The 24,551-nt window shown below is 40.2% G+C and overlaps 1 protein-coding gene across 1 annotated transcript; it reads left to right on the forward strand.

Moving 5' to 3' along the window:
* Positions 1 to 851: 851 nt before the first annotated feature.
* On the forward strand, positions 852 to 16,488 carry LOC124691319 (nuclear pore complex protein NUP160). Its single transcript, XM_047224593.1, has 27 exons — positions 852 to 1,066; positions 1,870 to 2,002; positions 2,079 to 2,343; positions 2,476 to 2,536; positions 2,860 to 3,017; positions 3,679 to 3,761; positions 5,085 to 5,189; positions 5,821 to 5,918; positions 6,038 to 6,158; positions 6,821 to 7,003; positions 7,094 to 7,286; positions 7,374 to 7,942; positions 8,820 to 8,982; positions 9,941 to 10,203; positions 10,299 to 10,486; positions 10,973 to 11,043; positions 11,130 to 11,473; positions 11,644 to 11,712; positions 11,796 to 12,108; positions 12,195 to 12,326; positions 12,417 to 12,522; positions 12,663 to 12,728; positions 12,843 to 12,981; positions 15,524 to 15,631; positions 15,721 to 15,870; positions 15,962 to 16,135; positions 16,213 to 16,488. The coding sequence occupies exons 1-27, from the start codon at positions 852 to 854 to the stop codon at positions 16,282 to 16,284; spliced, it is 4,542 nt and encodes a 1,513-aa protein (XP_047080549.1). The 3' UTR covers positions 16,285 to 16,488.
* The last annotated feature ends 8,063 nt before the right edge of the window (positions 16,489 to 24,551 follow it).

The following is a 24,551-nucleotide window of genomic DNA, read 5'->3' on the forward strand; positions in this document are numbered from 1 at the left end:
TTCTCATCATGGGTACTTCAAGCCGTGTAGCGGCTTCCACAATCTTCCTTCCAAATGTAATGTCGGCAGCTGCGGTTGAAGCTATGTCAACGAGGGAGGGATTGACCTTGGCATGGAATCTGTTTCGCTGGAGACGGTGGATGCTTGCTCAGGTGATGAAATCTAGTGGGGCCTCGAATCCTCGACCATTTTTGCTGATTGTTTTGATTTGGCAACACTTATGGATAAGATCATTTTCAAACACTGCCCAAGAGAAGCTAATGAAGTGACGCACGAGCTAGCTAGAAATAGTTTTTCAGGACAAACTTCTTGTAATTGGGTTGATGAACCCTCTAACTTCACTTTGCAAACTCTTCTGAACGATGTAAGCATACTTTGATCTCGGAGCAACAAGTTTCAAACACACTCTTTTATTTACTAGGATACCTAGGGGATTGAAAGATTTTTAATGAAGCGACTTGCTAGCTTAACATATATTACTTTAAAAAAAGATACTCCACTTATATGTATGGTCGTGTGCATTATTTCCTTTGCTCTATGAAGAAAAACGAAAATTCAAAATCAGCAATACAATTTGTTTTTAAAAAGCAGCAATACAAAATGTGAAAAGCTCCTTTTGTGCCAAAAAACAAACAAACAAATTTGGGCCAGAATCTCAGAAGACATAAAGTCCAACAAGGAAACCCGAAAAGCCCAATTTGCCACCGCTACCTACCTCAACGGCCCCAACCCTCCAATCCAAGCTCTCAAAATTTCTCCGAGCTTTCCCCACATCGCCGCCCAAAACCCACTCCCCCGACCAAAACCCTGCCGGCCCCCTTCCCGTCGCCGCCGCCGACGGCGAAACCGCCATGGCCGCCCCCGCCGCCGGCTCCCGCAAGATAGCGGGCACCGAGGTCCCCATCACGGGCTCGGACAAGGTGCGGTGGATCGACCTAACCGTCCCGTCCTCCCCCTCCGCCGCGCCGGCGAGCCCCGCCGACCCGTTCGTCTCCGTGCCCCCGCGCGCTGCCTCGGGGTGCCACGTCGTATCCTCCGGTGGCGCATCCCAACGATACCTTGCCTGGTGCGTGACGCCGCCCTCACCCCATTGCCTCGTGCTGTATGGAGCTTCTCTCCGCCATTTTTGTTCTGTTTGACCGGGTTGCTCGGTTGTGCTACCTGGGCGTCGTGGAGCTTTTAGCTAAGGGGCACTTGATCTTACTGTATAGGTTCGTTAGAACTTAGAATTTCATTGCACGCCCATGTTTGTGTGGCTGTTGCCATGCTTAGAGAAACCCTAGGTTCGTGGTAGCACTAGCTCCCACCTAAGACGCAGACTTGTTTATCAAATTCCTAATACGTATTGTTTGTGCCAGTTTACTCTTCTGCATTATAGAGCCTTTTATCATCATATCGTAGTGGAGGCCCAGCCCGGTGCACTGCGTTGGAACTGCACACGAAATAAGCGTGGCGATGACATGGTGACATTGTCGCTCTGGTAGACTGTAACAACAAAAAGTTAGTGGATAAAATGTCAGTTCTAACTATCTGAGACAAAAGGTCATGTCCTGAATCCTGATAGTCCGGTTCCCTAACTGAAGCGATCTATATGTACAATCTGACAAAGCAAATGAAGATATATAAATTTCCTACACTTCCTTTACTAGCATCCTGCTACTGACTGATTATGTTGGAATGTACGAATTGAAGAATTTTCGAGACTCATCAGCCATAATGTTATTTCAGCCTGATGGTGAAATGTTTTTTTAGGCTACTATCCATCATTACGATATGTTTGTTTTTGAAAAACCAGAAAAGGCTATGCTAATATGAGAACTTCACCTGTTGATGTCATATTTATAAAGGAAGATGTTTTCTGTTTTACAGGAGGATTCATGAAGAACACCAAAATGTGCTAGAGGTCATTGAACTCTGTGCTTCGAAGGAGTTCCCAAGCTCTGGACTGCGGTTGGTATTCCAGGAGGCTCTATGTCCATTCGCTTTTATGTGTGAAAGTGAGGTTAGCTTCTATGATATCTTATGTCAATCTAGAACATCAATGCACAAGAAACTCAATCACTTCCGTTGTAATACAGGGTGCCAGGCGAGGCGAATCTGTATATCTTCTATATGTGCTCACTATTTCTGGAGTTGCTCTTCTGTGCAACTTGCGCAGCCCATTTTCCTATGTATCTGGATCAATACTGTCTCAGAATGATGTTCTTGAGTTTAGTCTTCAAACTCACACACAGAGTGCTAACGTTACAGCTGTACAAGCGAAACCAGGGTGTCTAGTAATTGGGCGGCAAGATGGGTCAATCTGCTGTTACAGTCTCGGCAAACTAGCTCCTAGTTCACCAGGCAAGTTTTCTAATTTCAATTTGGAAACTAGCTGTATGTTTATTTTGTTCATATTAAATGAGTTGTAGGATGATTATACCTTCTGTAGCTCTCAACAAGGTTTTCTGACTGTTTATATTTCTTCTGCTCTAGGTTTCTCAAATGAGCTCCGTGATGATGCTGGAATTGGGCGTTTGTGGACTCTCGTGTCGAGGTACTTACTTTTCTGTCCACTAAGCAGTGATAACTCATGCCTGCAACTGAGGTCCACCAAAATTGCTGCTACAAAATGTGTCATCTTCATTGTTGTTCCATCGGCTTCACATGGAGCTAAATAGCTCTCCTTTGAAGCCACCATAGCGTCGTAGCCCTAGCAGAACAATTGTGTAGTCTTGACACTTCAATCTGAGCTCATCAGCTTATATATGAATTCATGTGCCGTACATTGTCAAAGTTTGTCCAGTTGATCAGTATACCATGTCACACTTTCTTTTGCTTATCAGTTTGTGTAACATATATGCTTATTTGCTTCTGCAGAACAAAGGCTCTGGGGCCTGTACAAGATATAGACACAGCTACTGTAAATGAAAGGGAGCTGTTGTTTGCTCTTCATTTGGATGGAAGTTTGCGTGTATGGGATATTTCTAGTCACACAAAACTTCTTAATTATAACGTTCACTCGAATGATTTTGAAGGTAATCTCTGTGCCGAGTTTATTTGTTGCATGAAAGATCAAAGATCTTCTGCTGAGCTCTTATTAATGGTATATGGGTTCTTTGAAAGAATTCGTTTTTACTGTTGTACATTATATGTACATTGCATGTAGTGCCACTGTAATACACATGCAAGCAAAAACCTAGACTCTAAAGTTGTTGCTCCTATATCATTGAAACCACTCTGCTAAAGTTGCATCTGATCTAGAAGCTGCTGGGCATGTCTGTTCGTTGGGATTTGCGAACAAATGGTTGGATGATTTCAGCTGTGCTACTAAAGTCTATCATAGTAGTTAATCAAGTGCGGTAATTACTGGTGATGCTAGCATAGTCTGCATGTTTATTGTAGCGAACTCCATGGCAGTTCTATATGATGGAGGAAAATAAGCACCATGAAGGAAAAAGGAGAAGAAAGTGGGGGGTCCGTGTTTGCAATAGTTCATAAGAGTCACTCTAGGTGTGCTTTGTCACCGCCTCAAGTATAGCAGCTGCTTCTGCAATATCTGTTTTGTTTTGGCATCATTGCATTCAAACAGGACATGCTTTAAGCTTTGCTTTCATGCATTTCTGAACCTCTTGTTGTTTTCTTTACCCCTTTCAACTAGTAGTACCTTTCAATTGAACCCTTTCTCTTCATCTTCAGGGCAACCCTCTAGGGTATGGGTTGGTGAGGCTGATGATGATCAAGAGCTGATATCTTTGGCTGTTCTCCATCAAGGCACTATGGTATGCACTTGGTTGTCTGCAATGCACAAGTTTTATTGCTGTACCTTTTCATTTGATATATAAACATGGACATATTCATACTACACCCGGGTGTAGTTACACCCACGCGTGTTTCACACAATGTAGGTAGTATCTATCATACCGGAGAGTATGTACATGCAATATGAAGTATATAAGACTATTTGGGCAGTATATATAATACTTTGTAGGTAGTATGTAATTTTTTTACACATACTCCCTTTTTTACGTATAAATATACATGTATTTCGGATATACATTGCAAACTATGGGTTCACTTGCAGTGTTTTCACCAAACTTGGTTTGAAGTATCTTAGATATAGTGTAGGAACATACTCAAACCGATAAAGTATCATATATACTTCCGTATGGTAGTATATGAGACATGGGTGTAACTACACCCAGGAGTAGGAAGTATTGAACCATATAAACATATGATATATAAAAATAAGAGCAAAGTTTTAGGTTGTAGTAGTAACTCTGTTTATAACAGACAACATAGCGTTCTAGGCATAGTGTGAATTGAAGTTGGTCTATATGGTGTGCCCATGTACCTCCAAACTAAGGCATTGTGCTTCACGAGTCATTCACTGAAACTTGTAGTGGGATCAGATGGAAGTTTAAGATTTATTGAGGTCATGGAGGAATCAGGAAGATATGTTTATGGTTATTTGATTTTGGCTTGAACTTTTCTCGATGAGGTGGAGTTTGGAATGCTGAAATATAGTAATTGGTTGGATAATATGCATCAGTAGTGAAACATGGTTTGCTTACAGTTTATTGGTTATGAATTACTACACCTGGATGTCTAGCATGCTAACAAATATCATGAAATTTTTTTAATTTCCTTTTGGTAAGCTGTTGCAGCAGTTTTCCAGTTCTGGCAGTAGATATTCGATAGTTGATACTCATCATGTCAGCATTTGGCTAGATGCACTGATGCATCACCTAAAGGAAACTGGGGCCAACCTTGCAGTTTGAATGTTAGAACTTTGCTATGTTTTCATGCTTATGTTTGTCGCTATGATTCTTTTGTTTTGTTTATCGTGGGTGTTTGGTTAGTCTTACTTTTGCCTTTTTGGACTCCGGCTTATAAGCCAAAAAAGCACCTAAATAGGTGCATTTGGCTTTGGCTTTTGGCTTATACCATCATGCAACAATATCCAGTCAAAAGTCAGTGCTACTGAAAGTAACTGGCTGTTGCATTTTCAGTTGCAATGGTTCTAGCTTGTGATCTTGTTGCTGTATGTTTTCTCATCAGTATTGCTGGAAGTAACTGACTGTTTGCATTTTGACATTGTAAAGGTTCCAGCTTGTGATCGTGTTGTTGTATATGGCTTCAGTTTTGGTGTTGGTGAAAGGTTCTTGCTGTCTCCTGAACCTTTGGTTTCTGCTATACCTTTGCTGGAGGTAATCAAAAGCATCACTCGTCCTGCTATTCCTTCATATTATTTGGTCATCCTGCCTTGTAAAGTATAGGAGGAAAATGGCATTAGGACTTTGACTGCCATAAGACTGGACAGCTTCTATCACATGCTGTGCACTCCTATGTAGCTATTTACCACCCATATGGATTACGGAGGAATCTCCTGGCTCACTATTTAATAACTTCTGCAGTCAATCGAATCTTGCTTGATGTGCACGAAGGCACAATACCCTCCAACAGAAAAATAAGAGACATACCAGCATTTATTAGCTTGTACTTGTCTAGGGACCACCATCATACTTCCATAGTTCTTGTTTAATACTTATTATTGGCAATGCCATCAGTAAATTTGAGCTCTCTTTAAAATTAGCTGGAGATTCAGCTTAGGACTAGCAAATCCTGGTACTGTGGAGTTTAAAATTGTTGTATGCATGTTCCTTCAGGACAATTTTGTTGAATCATAATTGATTTTGTTACTGGAATATGGTCTTCCCAAGTTTAGAAACCAACTAGTGTAGAATGGCTTGTAGCAACTTATCGTAGTTCAGCGATTATGTTGGAAGGTCGAAGGAGCTAATCGTGCCCACCTGTTGATGGATACTGCCTTTTACTCAGGGGAAGCTCATTGATTTGAAAATAAGCACAGAAAAGCTTTGGATTCTTAAAGAAGTGGGACCAATGCTGTATGAAATAGTGCAGTATGACTCTGATGGGTAAGTCTGTTGTTACTTCGTTTGCTGTCACACTGACCCCTTCTAATCCTTCAATTAGTGGTTATTCTGTCTTGTTGCCTCATGAACTAAATAATTGCTTATTCAAATGGCATGATCAGTGAGGAAATATGTTCATATGTGCTACAAGAAGATGCTATCAGTGAGCAAATGTTCCAAAGTTCTGAAAGTGCACTGGATGATTTGGTTTGGACTGCTGATTCAATATTCTCATCTATGAAGGTAAATGTAATTCTCTTAAGGTTATTCATTGTTCTGATACAACCTGGCATGTACAGATACATGTCTCTGTTAAACTTAGCATTTATGATAATGGCTTTCTCTGTTTCTCAGCTTCAATTTTGAGCTTGCCTTTTTTGGCATTATTGTTAAGTTTCTTGTGCTCCACTCCATTACATTGCTTTGTATCCTAGTGCACGTTAATTTTGAAGTAACTCCAGAAATTCTTGAGAGATCTAGTTGTTCCCAACTCTAGATATTCCTAAACATAACAATCAGTTTCAACTATTAAGCCTTATCTGTAGAGTCACATATTTAGTGGCAATTTATATATATATATATTTTTTTTAATCTAGGCACTATAACTGTTTACTGTTACTGTTTCTATATTGTGACCATGGTTAAAAAAATACTATGAACTGCCAACTGTGACAACTGACAAGTGAGCGCATGTAGTCATTTGGTAATCCACTATTCGGCTAGCGAGTTTTGAACTTGTCTTTTCAGATTATATCATATGTTCATCTGACATATTCACATGAACAGAGTATTTTGATCTATACTGTAGAGCTCTTTCTTGTATTTTAATCCTCTTTTTTGTGCTATGTGCCTACGTGGGGCTCTTTAACGTTCTTAAGCCATGTACTTTTCTTCGGTATCTGTAGGAGCATAGTTTCAGTTTTATCTCGTCAATGTTTCTGCGGAGGCTGCTGCAACCAGGAGTGAACCACTGTTCTGCTCTTCGTGAAACCTTACTGGAGTATAAAAGGTTTCTATCTGATTCGGAGTTCCAATCATTAACTACTAGTGGGCTACGGAAAGAAATACTATCCATTATAGAACTCGAGGTACTCTGTTTTTCTATTTGCTCTTTGAGGCCTCCTTACTTCTAATCATACTTTATAGCTGAATTGCAATAACCCTCTTTTTTATTGTAGGGAAGTTCACAGTCCGCAAGTTCTACTGCTTATCACTGGAAAAAGTTTTCTGCACGGTATCTCCATAAATGGTGCGAGAACAATAGGCCATATGGGTTGTTTCTTGATACGAACCGCGAGGTGTTTGGTTTAGTTAGAAAGGGTTCATTTTCTCTCTTCCGTTGTTTGGAGGGTGTGGAGCAACTTATTTATGGTATGTTTCTATTCTAGCATTCGACATCTCTTACTGAATTTTTAACTCATTATTTACGAGGGGATACTAACTAGCTTAAGATATCAGGTTCCTCTGATGAACTGGGAAATCTGGAAGGCCTCGAAATGAACTTATTTGATGATGCATCTGATACTGAAACCCTTATTGAAGTTCTCAGGTGCATGGGCCATATAAACCATTTGCTTGGGAGGTCTTCTGCTGCAATATATTACGAGTCCCTCATCAGTTCTGTTATATCACCAGATGAAATTGCTTCTCAGATATTAAAGATTCTAGAGAGTGGTTTTAGTCCTCAATCTTCGTCTCCCCTCATTACATTACTTGGAACAGATGCTTATGTAGAAAGAAGGCAGATGGCCCACAAAAGCCAAAGGAAGTTTTCTGTTGAGATGCTGCTATCTTTCCATAAGTTGCAATCAAGATCCACATCCTGGTCAGCAGTATTTGATGTGATCGAGAAGTTCATGAAGTGTTTGAATACGAAGGTCACCATACAAGAGCATGAATTGAAAAGACTTTGTAATGTAAATTCTACGATATTGGTTCAGGCTACTTCACAGGTTGCAAGAACCATGTTTGAGTCTGCTTTTGATCTATTTCTGTTCCTCAGTTATCTGGTTGGTGTTGGTGGTCAGGTATGCCATGTTTTTTCAATCTTAACATTTCTGTCTGATGTAGTTATGTTGTTCTCAACTTTGCCACCTCTTGTAACTACTATTCCTGTCACCAAAAAACCTGCTGCTAACTGCCAAGTACTCAAGTGACTGCCGTATAGTATGAAGATACATACTACCTCCATTCAGTAATTAACAGTTTTCTACGAAACCTGTAATAAAACTTCTCAAACTTTGACTACAAATATATATTTTTTATTTAATTGTCATTAAAATATCTTCGCAATATAGGAAGTCAAATTGTTTTACTTACATGTTTGTACAAAAAGGGTACCGGTTAAAATTTCATATTGGGGACTGGCCATATCCAAAATTTCGTCTGTTCTCTTAACATAGTTCTTACTGAGACTATGAGCACACATGCTTGGTTCTCAGTTGTCTCGCTTCTAGCTTTCATAAGTTGGTCAGCACTCTCAGTTTTATTGGAAGATGCCAAGTTGTTGGCTTGTTATCTGATCATTGCATCAATCAGAAAGACATGACAGGTTATCATGGTCACTCCATCAATATTGTGCGCATATTAGTTAGTTCACTGTTGAATTCAGAGTTCACATCCCAACCTTTTTCTTGAGAAAACATGTCAGGTCCTGACTTCTTTTTAGGAACACATCACATCCCAACTTCTACCATGCGTTAAATGGTTCAGGTTAATATATGCTATTTTTCATGCTCATTTGAGCATTGGTTATTGTAGAGGCTATGTCTATTATTTCCTGAATCTGTTGGTCCTTCTGTTGTTGAAGTACAAATAAATGCTTTCTCACTGGTACATGCTATTGCGAAGGTAAACAATATTTTATTGCTTCCTTTGATAAGGATAATTTAATTTCCAAATCAGGTATCATTGCTGCAAAGCGATGTTTCCAGGATAAAACTGAAGTTGTTTCCAATGATTCAAGACATATTGGGCCAGTGGATTGTTCTCCATTTTGTAGGAATTTCACCAACCACGCCACCAGCCATGGAGGATTTCAGCTATCAACTTTCTTACCTCCAGCTAGGTAAGAAATGCCTGAATGAAACATATGTGTTCTTATTTTTGGTTTTTGACATGCCAATTTTTTTATTGGGGCCTTTCCATAGCCATTATATTCAAATTTTCTATTTTCTATTTTATTATAAAGTAATAGCTAACTAAGAAGTCCATTTAAAAGGACTATAGGTATGCCATTTGGTATTCTATAGTAAACCTGGTATGCGTGTAAGTTTCTTTGTGTAGTGGCTGTGGTGTATGGGACAATGCACACCCTGGCCTTTATTGAGATTGGGGAATCTGCATTAGCAAACTGCGAATTTGGCCAAGTAGCCTACTAGTCTTGCATTTGCAAGGGATCAGAAAAATGTCTCTTGTATCCATCTAATGATTGAAAGTTGTCTGCCATGTTTGTGTGACTGTAGATCAAAATTGAGGGCCAGGGTGTCACCTTGTTTTGGCCCTGATGGAGATCCAATGTTCTCGGTTGTTTTAACTACAAATTTGCATATGCAGAAAAAATATAGTTCTGTATCTATTAATATACTAATAGCACATTCCACTTCTTTCCTCTTTTGATACTAGTACAATATTAGGCATGTAATTCCCTGCCAATTCTAAACTAACGATCAAATCTTTGTTGTGTTGTAGTAAACCTTTCAAGTTTCAACTAACATTATATGAATAGGAAATGATGAGATGACTTGGAGCATAAACCTTGTGGATAGTTGGCTAAGAAACTAAATATTCGGTGTGTTTTCTAATAATTTTAGTGGGTATTATTTGTATGTTTTGCTTGCAAGGGAATAGCTCTTCATTAGATAGTTTCTGCAAGTAGAGGCACTGTACATTCTGCAAGTAGGTTACAGTTTGCTTCCTCAACTTGTAACTTTTGCAGTTATTTGTGTTATAAATATTTATAGTTTGTTGCTTTTCAAGTATATTTTCCAATCAAGAAACTCCATTAATTTTGCCAATCTTCACAGGTATAGCTGATGAGGTATCTTTGCACAGAAAGCTTGGATCCTCTGATTTTACATTGGCTTGTTTGCTTGATTTTCCTAAATCTGCTGAAGGGGATCATCTGTCAGCTTGTTTTCCTAGTACGGCCGAGGTGATCGACTTGGTCAGGCAATTTATCAGTTCGATTATGCGCAGAAATAATTTTGACCATGCAAACAGCTTCTTGGGTTCCACAATAAATCTGGCAGCAGTTTTCGTCCGACATGGTCAATATGAAGCTGCTCAGGTACCTTTTCTGTTTATACTCCTAAATTCATTATATATATTTTCATTACTCATAAAAAGTGCTAATTTATCCTTTTACCTTTTTCTCTCCAAAAGAATCTTCTGGGCATTCTTGATACATACTTGAACTACGCGAGAGCATCCCAAACTGACCAGGATACGGATATTGCATCTTCGGCTCGCCTACATCTCAATGGATTTTGCCTTTTGATGCTTGCACATGATGAAGCAAACATAGTTTTGAGAGAATCCAGGGTCCATGAAGCTATCAGATGCTTCTTCAGGTACTACCTTCCTGCTATGCTACTTCTTAGCGGATGTACTCTATGGACCTCTGGACTGAAGTAAACAGGTTTCCAAATGGCACATGTTTCATGATGATACCTGTAAAACTACGAGGAAATCTTTATTACCTGTGATGTTCTTGGTTGTGAGTTTGTAATGCATTATCTTATGGACTTGGTAAATTAATCTAGAACAGAGGCACCACCAAACTATTAGTTTCTCTCATCAGATCAAATATCAATGCCAGGATCACCTTGTGATGAAAATTGCAGCATATTATTTAGGGTTTGGAGGGGAGGGATGGGAATCCAAAATTCTAAAAGGAAAATTTTAGGAGAAAGTACTAAAAGGAGAAAAACCATCATGAGAAAGATGCTTGAATTTATATGTATATCTAGTTTTATCAATTTCACATTGCTAATATCTCATGTTGTATTGGCTGACTTATTCGATGGTGTTAATGTGGTGCCTATGGAGAATAACAGAGCTGCATCTGGGCAAGAAGCTCCAAAGGCGTTGAAGAAGTTCTCTTCAGAAACAGGGTTTCAAATTTTCGGTGACATCATCTTCCTGACCTTGCTTGTAGTATATTCCATTTCATTCATATTCACATATTCTAACTTCTTTTGGAATCTTTTCCAGGGGAGTGTAAATCTATTTCCTTATGGAGGCTTCATTACTACGAGTGGGCAATGCAAAAATTTGAGCAGAACTCCATGAGTGAGGGAGCATGCCAGTTTGCTCTTGCTGCTCTTGAACAAGTTGATAGCATTGTTGATTTGGACAATGGAAGTGAAGTTGAGGGTCTCACAGAAACTGCACAGATGATTAAAGGACGACTATGGGCCAATGTATTCAAGTATAGCTTGGATTTGAAAAACTTCCGAGATGCCTATTGCGCTATAGTCTCAAATCCAGATGATGACAGCAAGTATGTCTGTTTGAGGCGTTTCATCATAGTTCTTTGTGAGCTTGGCGAGACTAAGGTTTGACCTTGTTTGTTTAGCATTTTTCTTCATAATGTACATTATACCTGTTAACCTGCCATATAGAGCTTGTAGGTTGGTTGTTGCATGTTCAAGTACAGCTGACTGTGTCCCACATTCTATTCTTAAATTCGGTGCAATGATATCTTACTTTGGGTTTGTCCAATCAGGTCATCTGTAATGGTGAGATACCATTTACTGGTTTGTTGGAAAAAGTGGAGCAAGAACTCTTCTGGAAGGTTTGTGCACATAATTACCAACTTTAACCCCAAAGTATATTATCCTAGCACAGATGTTCATTTGTTTTCGTTTTATTTGCCAGGCTGAGCGCTCAGATCTATCTTCTAGACCAAATCTATACAAAGTCCTTTATTCATTTGAAGCCTATAGGAACAATTGGAGGAAAGCAGCTGCATACATGTACAGGTATTTTGTTAGATTGAGTAGAGAGGGGGATGCAGGTGGAAGCCGCCAACTTTCTCATGTATTACAAGAGAAGCTGCATGCTCTGTCTACTGCTATCAACTCGTTGCAGCTTGTTGAACCCTCATGTGCCTGGCTCGATTCAGTTTGTGAAGCTGATGATCAAACTTCACCAAGCAAAAAGCCTCGTAATCATCTTTTGATGGAGAACTGTATGTTCACCTAAGCTTTCAATTCTGCTTACCTTATCCCTGTCAACAACAGTGTGCTTGATTTAACATTTATTTCCTGTGTACAGCTGCGTTTGGCACAGATTCAGAGCTCTCTAGATTGCAGTTTTGTGTTGACATCGAAATTCTTGAAAAGGAATATACACTAACAGAAGCACTTTATATGCTTAACACTGTAAATTCTAGATCCAAATCTCACGGTGCGCTCCCAACGAATCATGCAAAACTGTTGTATTTCTTGATTTTGAAGATCAATATCCTAACAAGCTCTAATTTTTGTGGTACTGCAGAAAGCCATTCTATTGAAGCCCTGACGGACATTCTTATAAATGAGAATTTGTATGACCTGGCATTCACCATTGTACTGAAATTTTGGAAGGAGTCAGGAATGAAAAGGTAAACTGGAACTCTAATAGACAACCTCTTTTTCCGTTGCCTTTTTTACTTGCAGCCTTGTATTACTAGATTATTGTTCACTACTTATACTTCTTTGATTTTATCTGACTATATATGTTGGTTACACTTTTCTATGGCAGAGAATTGGAACGTGTCTTTGCAGCCATTGCACAGCAGTGCTGCCCGAACAGAGTAGGCAACTCAGGGTGCGTTTAACTGTATATTTTGTGTTTTAGAATTAATTTTCATCTAGTTGACACTTATGGTTATCGATTATAGTAACTGCAGTGTACTAAAAAGGACTTCTGATCTTATTACAGGAGAAATTTTACTGACACCCAACAACTGCTACTGCTACCTTCTTCTGAGGATGATGCACGGGATGGCGGTAGCAAGACCATTGCTGTGGCCCATCAAGTGCAGGGAAGTTGCCAGTGGGAAACTCTTGAACTATATTTGGTATGTGCATTTTTGTTCTTCCTATATCTCATTGGGCACACCTTCATTGCTTTCAAATGAGCTTCTTTCCTTCCTTCACTATTAAGAAAATCTCCAATGGAACTTTGTTTTGTTGTTGACCACTTAGAGCCACTACCAGTCACTGGCATCATTTGCGGAGCCAGATTTACTGGAATATGGGTGTACAAAGTTCAAAAGCACTATGGATTTAGCTTGTTGGTTTGGCCAAGACCGAGTGAGTTAGCTGTTTAGAATAGAGTTAGGCCAGATAATGGGTGTTCATTTGTACACCCTTGTTTAGCTGTGGCTCCGCCCATGACTGGCATAGTAAGTCGATGCTGCGACCCACACCCCTGGTCCGTGCGTCCTATGTCAGATCCCAATGTATTTCTGTCAGAAGAGTATCCCGAATGGTGAGACGAGTCGATAGGATGGTGTCGAGGAAGAGAGAGAAGCCTGTCAGCTGCCACCGTTGTTCAAGTCGTTACCGTTGCTGCAGATATGGAATGGTCATGTGAGATCGACCATGGATGGCTTCATTGGCAGCAGTGGCGGACGCAGGAAAAAAATTGTGGGTGGGCACACCAAAAAAATTGCTTTTTCTAATTGTGATAAAAGTTTGCCAAAGGAATAATACATAAGACTAATCATTGTCGACATCGAAATTTAATATATATACATATATATACATCAAATATGCATGGTTACAATATAAATAGATCAAAACATAAAAAGGCTTACACGATGGAACAAAGCATGAATAGAAAATTAGATAACTCTGTTTCTTCACTCTAAGGTCTCGCATTTTCTGATAAATTTTTGCAATAATTAGAGGGACGGGTGGTACTTTTCTGATAAATTTGAATTGTGGTATTTTTTGAAGTCGTTTTCTGAAATATGGTACTTCCTCCGTCCATAAAAGGATGTCGAAGTTTTATCCAAATTCGGATGTATCTATATATACTAAAAAGTGTCTAGATATATTCAAATTTAGATAAAATTTCAACATCCTTTTATGGACAGAGGTAGTACTATTTTGCAATTTTCTCACATATGCCCAATGCCTTTCGGTTTGTTCATCATTGATGCCTCGTCGGAATCAACTGTACAAATACGATAGAAACATATAAACATCAAACATGCAACATATATATGAGCCATTGTCATTTATAAACAGAAATCATAAATTATATTCAACCAATTTGTTTAATACCAAAAACATTTTCACAGTAATAACACAAATAATGGGGTAATTTGATTGTTTTGTAGAGAAAATTCAGCATTGCTAGTCTAGCTCTTGCTGAATTGTTGCTGGCTTGCTGCGGTGCTGCCTGCTTGCTGCTGCTCCCCAGTGCAACCTCGGCTTGCTGGAGGCGCGGAGGCGCACCGGCGAGAATTGGAGACAGTAGGGTAGGCGCGGAGCGGGACTGCGGGAGGCCAGCCTGCTGTAGGCAGATCGGGGCAGCCGACGACTGGCGGGGGGAGCCGGGGAGGCTGGGATGGGTCGAGGGGATCTGGGCGGCCGGAGGGGGCAGCAGCCACCGGAGCTAGGTCGAGGGAGAAGCCGCAAAGGGAACGCTCGGGACTTGGCTCTCGATTTCTTCGGTGGTCGACCACGACTAGACAGGGGAGCAAAACTGGACCATGACCACGAAAAGCTTAGGGTTATATCACTTTTTTCCCAGAATTCTGGGTGTCCCACGGCCCACCTGCCCCGTCCCCTGCATCAGCCCATGATTGGCAGGGCCTCTAACTGGCCCGACAATGACGTCAGACTGGGGTTGCTGCGGGTCAGGCAGCTTGCCTCTCACATCTCCCTTATCTGCTTTCTCTTTGTGTGGGAAGAAAGTAGTGCTGGGGAGCAGGGAGCAGACAGTGTCTGTTGTGTTCTGGAGGGAAGAGAAAAATTTGGCCAAGCAAAGTCCAGCTTCCAAATTATTCTCCTTTTCTTATTCTTATTCTTATTTCATTTTACTTCTCCATTACTTTTCCCAGTAAGTGAGATTCTCCTTTTGTTTCATTTATATTTTATTTTTCGAAAACACTTAGTACTTAGTACTTAGTTCTGTAACTGGGTCATCTACCTTGATTCATTGACGTTACGTTCCTTGTTCAAAACTAGCTCGTCAAAGAATACTACCTCCTCTTGTGACCCCAAATATTTACCACAAAAACCTGCTTTTAGTATCTTGGTGGTAACTATGATCGCTGCAACAAAAATGAAAAGCTCCCACTTTTGTGCTGCTGCATCTATACAATAAACCTCCACCTGATGTAGTTTCCACCCAGTGACCACCATTTGTTCGTTGGTAAATGTTCTGTCAGCAATCATAACTGGAAAAGATGCTGTACTGGAACTTATCTTTGTTACCAAGAAAACAAACTGCCACCTGCTTAACCTGTGGCTGTACTGCTGAACTTGCTTATATGTTCTTGCTGAAACTAGGCCAAGCCTTACGCGCTAGTAAAACAATTGTATGCATGCAGCTTATCCATGAATTGCACATATTACAGTTATTTTATTTGCGTCCTTATTGTGCAGGATAAATATAAAGATTTGCATCCGAGGTTGCCTGTTATTGTTGCTGAAACACTTCTTTACGCTGATCCTGAGATTGAGCTACCTCTTTGGCTGGTTCAGATGTTCAAGGTGACTTCTGTTGTATACCTATTAATTCGGTCAACTCTATTGTTTGATTGACCACTGACTTTTGGTTTGGTTGCTCGTTGTATCTTTAGACTACCAAGGGTGGAAATAGGATGATTTCATGGGGAATGTGCGGCAAAGAGGCAGATCCAGCTGCATTGTTTCGACTGTATACAAATTATGGCCGGCATGCAGAAGCAGCCAACTTATTGGTGGAGTACCTGGATTCTTTTGCATCATCGGTAATTGATTGACAACCCGAAATATCCAAACACCAGATGTCAGTGAGCACATGTTGACATTTACGTCCTTTGAAATCTCCTCTTTTTCCAGAGACCGGTGGACGTGCTCCACCGCAAAAAGATGTCTGCCGCCTGGTTTCCGTACACCACAATCGAGAGGTTTTGGTGTCAGCTTGAAGAGATGCAAAGTGCTGGCCATAGCGCCGATCAGTGTGATAGACTCAAGAAGTTGCTGCATGGAGCCCTGATGAAGCACTTGCAACAAGTTAGTGCATCTAAAGTAAAGTACTTCCAATTCTGCCCATATCTGGTGCTGATTCGATTTTGTTTGCGTGATATTAGGTGGTTGTCGATTCAGAAGACGTGCTGTCATCTGTTGGAGGGGGTCAAGGAGTGGAGAGCCAAAGCAGCTGAGATTTTGTTGGTTATGGATTAAGCAGTCCAAGCTTTGTTGTATCTTGTATGTAGGTCCTGTATGGTTTTGCTTTTTTCCTGAGAAACGTAGGCTCTGTATGGTTGATATTTTCTGCGAGACTCAGCTCCATGCGTAATGTCTATATCCATAGAATGTTAAGTGTAACGACCCAAAATGGTTTGTATGGTTTAAGGCAATCCAATTTTGGACTGAAACAGAATATTTCCTCCAGGTTGCATCAGCTGATGCAATTCATTGAAATTTGACATAGTTAAAGTATAGTAAATAAAAATAATTGTCAGCAACTTGGTCACAACAATAATCCTGGAATGCCAGTCTTTCATCTTCAGCTGAGAGGAATTCTCCATTTCATTCTCTTTTCCATATCATGTGTGAGTGTCCTGTCAAAATGTTGAAGCAGCAGTCCTAGCATGTTATACTACTCGCGGAAGGTTTTGGATGCTCTTCAAGAGAAGTGAGATCGGAACTCATCTTTCCCTAACTTTGGCCATGGACCCTGTCTTGTCTGGTCTTAGCCACCGGTGGGACAGAGGCCCTCCGGTGTTGACCTCCTCCACCACTAATTCTTGTCCATGTCCATGATATTATTTACTTTGCTTTAGTGTATAAATCTTGCAAGTAAGTACTCATTGGATTCAAAATGCCAACATTTTGCGGGTGAGCCTAGTGTAGGCAAATTCTTTGTGGCAATGATGATCTTTAGCAAAATAGACTAAAGACCAGCACTTCCATGCCTGCAAAAGCCGGAGACGAAGCTTGGAACACTTTTCATACCGCAAGAGAAGGAACAAACTAACTTAACCGTATAGAATAGGCGATGAAAGGAAATCGGCAAAGCCATCTTCCACAACTTCGAAAGAAGATCATCTTGTGCCACACGATGCGGCCAAGAATATATAGCACCATCACCGTAGTTGGCCCACAATCCAGAAAACTGGGGTCGCTGTCATAGAGCAACAAGGGCCTAACATATAACGTCCCAACCTCTTTTTGTTAGAATCTGAAAAGAACCGGAAAATAAAACCTAAAAACACCCTTGTTTGAGCATTGCAGGGCCATCCATGGAGGACGAGTTGGTGGTTTAGAAGCTCCACGGATGAAGTGCATAGAACCGAGTGTCCCTAGAGCGGGGGCGACAAGCGCAAATTCTAGGACCCGTCCCAACCTTCATTGAGGATGGTGGAACGTAGCGATAGTTGTTGTTTATAGATAAAAGGCAGTAGCTATCCGAATTTAGATTGATAAAGCCAAGATGAGTTTGCAGGGTGAAGCAGACATCTAAGATTACTGACCGGCTAAAACAAAACTGCCAAGTAGATTGTGATACTGCGAACATCGGGGACTAGATAACTCTATAGAGACAATGAAGTTGCGGCAAGAGGAAGTCGATGATCTCATGGTTCTTGGATTGAGGTACAAGCCACTAGCGCTGCAAAAACATGCTAGTTTTCTTAAAAACATTCCCTCAATAGAAAACTTATTTTGAATATTCCCAAGCACCGAGCACCATGTGTTGAACAATTCCGATCTTTAGGTGTTAGCAAGAGGACGATGGACCAGGACATCGAGAAATACATCGGGTTCCACTGAACACCGAGAAAATCTCTAACACCACCCTAAATGAACCTAGAAAGCTTACAAGTGAAGAAGATGTGGTTGGTGTCCTCGCTGTTACCACAGAGGGGAGACTTGCTTGCTGATGGGCCATCACGAATCCGAATTTGATCTCTTGCATGAATGCGACCTCTTGCTAGCTGACAGGTAAGAAATGATCTTAAGGGGGATCTTTGGTGACCAAAGGAACTTTGGGATTGTAGAGGTGTCTCTATGAGAATTTTATGTTATAGGGATGCAACCGTGAATTGTATTGAGGTCTCAAGAGCCTAGGAAACAATGTATTTTTTTTGCGAAAGTTATGCCGATCTATTAATAACCATCAACACTAGTACAAATAGAGTAATAAAAAATATACAAATACTTACTTGGACCACCTAGCGATGACTACAAACACTAGCATGAGCCGAAGGCACGACGCTCTCCTCGCCCCTCCATCACCTGAACCAGGTAAAGTTCGTCGTATGTTGTAGTAGACATGCGGGAAGTAGTTGCGCTAAGGCCCCAAAGAGCACCACTTTGAGCATTTTCCTCCTATCCAAATGATCTTATGAAGGATAAGAGACAAATGAAAGTGCATGGAGCCGCCATGTGTGATTTTGGTAATTAATGTCAATCCTTATTGACTATATATGTTTGATATTTGTAGGATTTATTCAAGGCAATGCTTGAACCATATGTTGGCTTCAAGGTTGCAAGAATAAGAAAATCAAGAAGATCAAGTGATAAGTATGTCTTGAAGAATAAGATTGAGTGAGCTCTCATGTGCATCTTCAAGACATCAACAAGATGAAAAAATGTATGTAAGTTCAAGATGAGACATCCTGAGGAGATCATGAGCTTGAAGCTTTTCATCCATATGGTGATCATGAATATGTGAATATGCGCCGAAGAATAAGCTCTTCCATAGTGGATTATGGGGGAGTAATCCGCAAGACTTCATCAAGCAAGCACAATCAATAAAGACGTTCCATCTTGTTGCGGTCAAGATCGTCATCATCTAGCTCAAGTGGGATGCGCAAGGTTAAGATTTATTCTTGATAGTTTTTTTCCTTACCGGTCTCATGGTGTATTTCAGAGACCGGTTTGTAGGATAGTTGGTCGTACTATCTCACGAGTGAGTAACTTGATTATATCATTCTGAGAGAGCCCGAACCTTTGCATCATTTCATCATCTTTCTTGGTTATTATTTGGATCGTATCTATGTGGTGCTTTAGAGCTTGTGCTTATTTCCATGACAAGTTCTAGTGTATCGAAAACTGATTTCGCCTGAATTACTTATTGGAGTTTTTCCCGGTTCTTCGTATTTAGAGGTTTCACCTCTAAATTCATGGAAAAATTTATCCCACTAGTTCTTAATATTTTCATTCTTTGTGGGGGTAGATATTGTCATCCTCTTTCCAACAAAATTGGTTTCACCTAAATCAGAGTTTCATAACTCAACTTGTTGTGTTTTTCATATTGGAGGTTTTACCGATTTGTCTCTTATACATATGTTAAACCTTTCTTCATTTAGTTTTACCCTCCCTTGCTGAAATACGATGGTTTTCAGCATGCTCTTGTACAGCTTGTTGCTAGAAATAATCCAAAGATCATCAAAGTCGAGGTCTAGATGCTTAAGTTATGACATTTTTGGGTTTGATCCTGCGCAGCCGTTGAAGTGGTCCGGCCAGCCTGGAAGGTTCGGTCTCTTGCTCTAGGGAGCGCGAAAATTGGTATGGACCTTGTTCCGGCTTGTCCGGGCGGCCAGAGTGGTCTGGCCAAGGGACAATAGGTCCAACCTCACTTTCAGTGGGGGGCTATTTAAGGGGCTTTCTGTAACATCCCAAAAATTTCAAAAACAAAACAAATGAATTTCCCTAGTTCCAAATTTTGGAACCAACAAAAACTTTTATTAAATTAGATGTGATACATAGTGATCTTGCTTAATTCTTGTGCTATTGCCATGATTGCTTGTTAAATAGTTGGGAATAATCTTAAACCCTAAACCTCACCCCTCTTTTCACCATCCTAGTTAAAATAAAATAAAAGGGAATTAAATAAGAAAAAAGCATATGTGCCTATGGCTATAATTATAAATCTTTACCCTAGACCTTTCCACTTTGTTTAGAGGTTCGGAAAACCTTCATACACCTTACCTAGTGCTTAGCAAAACAAATTCAGGTGGTTTCCAAAGAAAATAAAAAGAAACTAAAAATGCCATAGAGGCATATGAGAGTAAAATAGCAAATTTGTGAATTTAAGAACCTTGACCCTAATACATGTTGTGAATGGTTGGATCACCCCTCTATACCATTCCAACACTCAACAACACCATTTGGGTCAAGCCAAGTCAAATTAAAATTCAAATGCAACATATGCATAGAGGCATATGTGGCACATAGCCATTTCACCAATTTTTGCCCTATGACTTTAAACCTTGACCAAATGATGGGAAACCTTCTCTAAACCTAATCTAATGCTAAATTGACCCTAACCCATGCCTAAGTAAAGCAAGGGGAACAATTTACAAAAATAATGAAATATGACACATCACCTCTTATGTGTTATGGCCATTTTTGCAAATCTTTGAACAAGACCTTTTGAAATGGTTTCAATGGTTTGAAAATGTTTCTAAACTAATAAGAATCACATTAGAGTCAACAAAAGTCAAATCAAGTGGAGAGAAATTAAATAGGGAGAAAATCCCAATTTCACTCTCATACACCTAGGGCCAATTTTGCAAATCTTCACCAGACGACGCCCAGACGACGCCCAGACGACTGGTGTGATACATAGTGATCTTGCTTAATTCTTGTGCTATTGCCATGATTGCTTGTTAAATAGTTGGGAATAATCTTAAACCCTAAACCTCACCCCTCTTTTCACCATCCTAGTTAAAATAAAATAAAAGGGAATTAAATAAGAAAAAAGCATATGTGCCTATGGCTATAATTATAAATCTTTACCCTAGACCTTTCCACTTTGTTTAGAGGTTCGGAAAACCTTCATACACCTTACCTAGTGCTTAGCAAAACAAATTCAGGTGGTTTCCAAAGAAAATAAAAAGAAACTAAAAATGCCATAGAGGCATATGAGAGTAAAATAGCAAATTTGTGAATTTAAGAACCTTGACCCTAATACATGTTGTGAATGGTTGGATCACCCTCTATACCATTCCAACACTCAACAACACCATTTGGGTCAAGCCAAGTCAAATTAAAATTCAAATGCAACATATGCATAGAGGCATATGTGGCACATAGCCATTTCACCAATTTTTGCCCTATGACTTTAAACCTTGACCAAATGATGGGAAACCTTCTCTAAACCTAATCTAATGCTAAATTGACCCTAACCCATGCCTAAGTAAAGCAAGGGGAACAATTTACAAAAATAATGAAATATGACACATCACCTCTTATGTGTTATGGCCATTTTTGCAAATCTTTGAACAAGACCTTTTGAAATGGTTTCAATGGTTTGAAAATGTTTCTAAACTAATAAGAATCACATTAGAGTCAACAAAAGTCAAATCAAGTGGAGAGAAATTAAATAGGGAGAAAATCCCAATTTCACTCTCATACACCTAGGGCCAATTTTGCAAATCTTCCTCGCCATGATCCCAGCTACCTAGCGCGCCCCCTAGCTTGCCCCTTCACCGCCCCAAACGCCGGCGCCATGGACGACCTCCGCGGGCACCCACAGCAACCGCGCGCAGCTATAAATAGAGGCCACCCCAGCACGAGTTCCTCACACCATTCGCTTCCCCACTTCTCCCTCGCTCTCCTCGACCCCTTCTCCACTCCAATTACTGCCTCCAGCGCCGGAATTGCGAGGTCATCTCCGCCGGAGTCCGCAGATCATCGCCATCGATCCGCGCCTCCCCAAGCTCCGCCACTGTACCAGGGACCTCTTCACCCTCGCCAACGATGCCTCGCACCTCGCCCTCGATCGCCGGCGGCCTGGAACGCCCTCTGACCCCCTCCCTCCGCCGCCAGTACGTCTTCCTCTCGCCGGAGAAGAAGACCCCCCCTCAACCGCAGGATCTATTTCTAATCCAACGGCGCACGTTGCCAGGTACCGTTTCGGTCGAGTCGAGTCACTGACGTGTGGGACCATCTGTCAGCATGCCCGCGTCGTTAGTTGGGCCAGTTTCTTTGTTTCAAACCGTTGCGGCCCATTATTTTTCCCGCCTAGCCCACTAGTTGACTTTCGAATTATTTCGTTTCAGAGAATTTCAATACTGGACCTTTGCTATATTTTAAATAGTTTCAAATATACAAATCCAATTTGAGTGATTCAAAATTTTCCAGAAAGCTTATGAATTTACCTAGCCCACCCCACTGGTCTCAACCCCATATCTTGTGTAGTTTTTGAATAGCAGAAATAACAAAACAGAGACTTTCCAGTATTCAAATAAATGTAGAAAATCAACCAATTTGAATTTTGAAGTGAATCCAATTGCATTAACTCACATTTAACAAACCCTAATTTAATATGCAATAATATAGATAGGTTGTTTGTATGATCATGGGCTAGAAGCAAAATATTGGCTATGTAGTCAATACTAGTCCTTTTAAACTAATTCAAATTTTAGGAATTTAAATCTATGAGGTGTAGCATCTCATTTAAATCATTTTCTCAAGTGTTATGAAGTAATGTGTCGACCTTTATTCACTTAGGCTCATACTTGCTCACTTGTAGATTTTTAAATCAATACAGTATTTAAAGTGCAATGGTTATTTAAATCACATGAGATGATGAATCTCAATTAAAGCACTTTTATCAAATAATAAATGTGAAGTGTTGACCTTGGTCAACATGTGATCATCCCTGGTTATTTGAGAAGATTAAATCTTAAGAAGAATTCAATGAGAGGAAATTATTTTTTCCCAAACCAAAGAGAAACCCTAATTCCAAGTTTCAATGAGAGGAAATTATTTTCCTAATATTAAATAAGGAAACCCTAGCATAATTTGTGAATAAATGTTAGGTAGTGATGTTAGATCATTTGTGTGAGCCAATAAGGCTAGTTAAGATTACTTAAGAGTTGTTTGGTGATTGTATCCTCATATTCGTTAGTACCGGAGACTATCAAGAGGAAGAGGTATTCTACCAAGAGGAAGAGCCAGAGAACTTTGATCACATCACCAATCAAGGCAAGCTAACACTCTTGCAAGGTTCCCATGTGTAAGGCTCTACAAGAGCAAGGCACCATTACTTTTATTTTATGCTTAATGCTCCTATCCCAAGTTTTTACTTTACAAGCTTTACTAAATTTGGTTTATCAAAGTACTTTTTGATTCATGATTCACTTAGTTTAGTTATGGAGTAGTTCAAGAGTATCAAACTTAGCCTAGAGCAATCCAAGTTGCTTAGCACCCCTTATGACTAGTGGCTAGTGCTAAATTAAAGTTGACTACTATAGATGGGAACTTGTGAAAACCAATGACTTTGAAAACCTTGGAATGATGAGTCATTCTATTGAAAGATTTTTGAAGGTGAATATGACTGGTGAATGACTTGGTGAATTTTATCAAAACTGATGGTTGGGTTCGGATGCGATACCATTCCAATTTTACAAGTACCCCCACAATACCTGAATCTGGGTAAGGCTTAGCTGGAAATTTATGTGTCTTAGTATGGGTTCCCTCTGAAACAAGCATCATCGGGGTTATGCCGGAGGCTGCCTCTACAACAAAAGGAATGATGTGAAATGACGTGAAATGAGGTGAATGTCCGGCCCAAGCCCCTGTGCGGTTCCCAGTGCTGACCGTCTGTCTTCACCTGGGAGGCCAAGCTCATGGGGAGAGGTGCCTATACTAGGGTATGTAAATGAAAGGTTAGGATTGGTAGTTCGCGTACTACGTACGATAAATCAGGGCCAGTTACCCCTGACGAGCTATTGCAATTGTTGTGGCACAAGTGTACAACCTCTGCAGAATTTAACCTATTCGAATAGCCGCGTCCGCGATCATGGACAGTTGGAAAGGCCATACTGTTCCGTCATCAGAACTTTTCTAAAAATATGAAGGGTGACTTGTGATTTGAATTGAAAGGTGACTTTGACTTTGAATCACAACTGAGTTGTGGGAATGACACTAATGTTCCCACTTGAGTTAAGTTAGACAAATGAGGAGTTTTTGATTTCAACTACTTATGAAATAAAACTGGATTTCTGCAAATGAAACTAGAGCTTAGAACCCCTTTACTATAGTTGATAGTATTTACATTAGTATTAGTTTGCGAGTACTTTAAAGTACTCATGGCTGTGTCTCTGGCTATTCAAATGGCCAGACTATGAAGAGGAGTACCGGACTCGGAAGAAGGACATCGGGACGTCTACGACAACTAGGATCACTCCGACGTCAACGAGTTGCTCGTGGAATAGATGGACTACTACTACGCTATTTCGCTTCCGCTATGTGTTATGTAATTGATCAATAGAACTTCTATTATTGTAATGAGACTGGATCATGTGATCCTTTAGTTTGTAAGACGATTATGTTTTGTAATAAATGATGTGTTGTGATATCAATCTATTATGTCTCGCAAAAACAATATTCCTGGGATTGCGAGGAATGGCATAATAGGCATCTGGACTTAAAAATCCGGGTGTTGATACTTTCTTCCCCAACTCTTCTAGCT

The sequence above is a fragment of the Lolium rigidum genome, chromosome 2, assembly GCF_022539505.1.
Source record: "Lolium rigidum isolate FL_2022 chromosome 2, APGP_CSIRO_Lrig_0.1, whole genome shotgun sequence".
NCBI lineage: Eukaryota > Viridiplantae > Streptophyta > Magnoliopsida > Poales > Poaceae > Lolium > Lolium rigidum.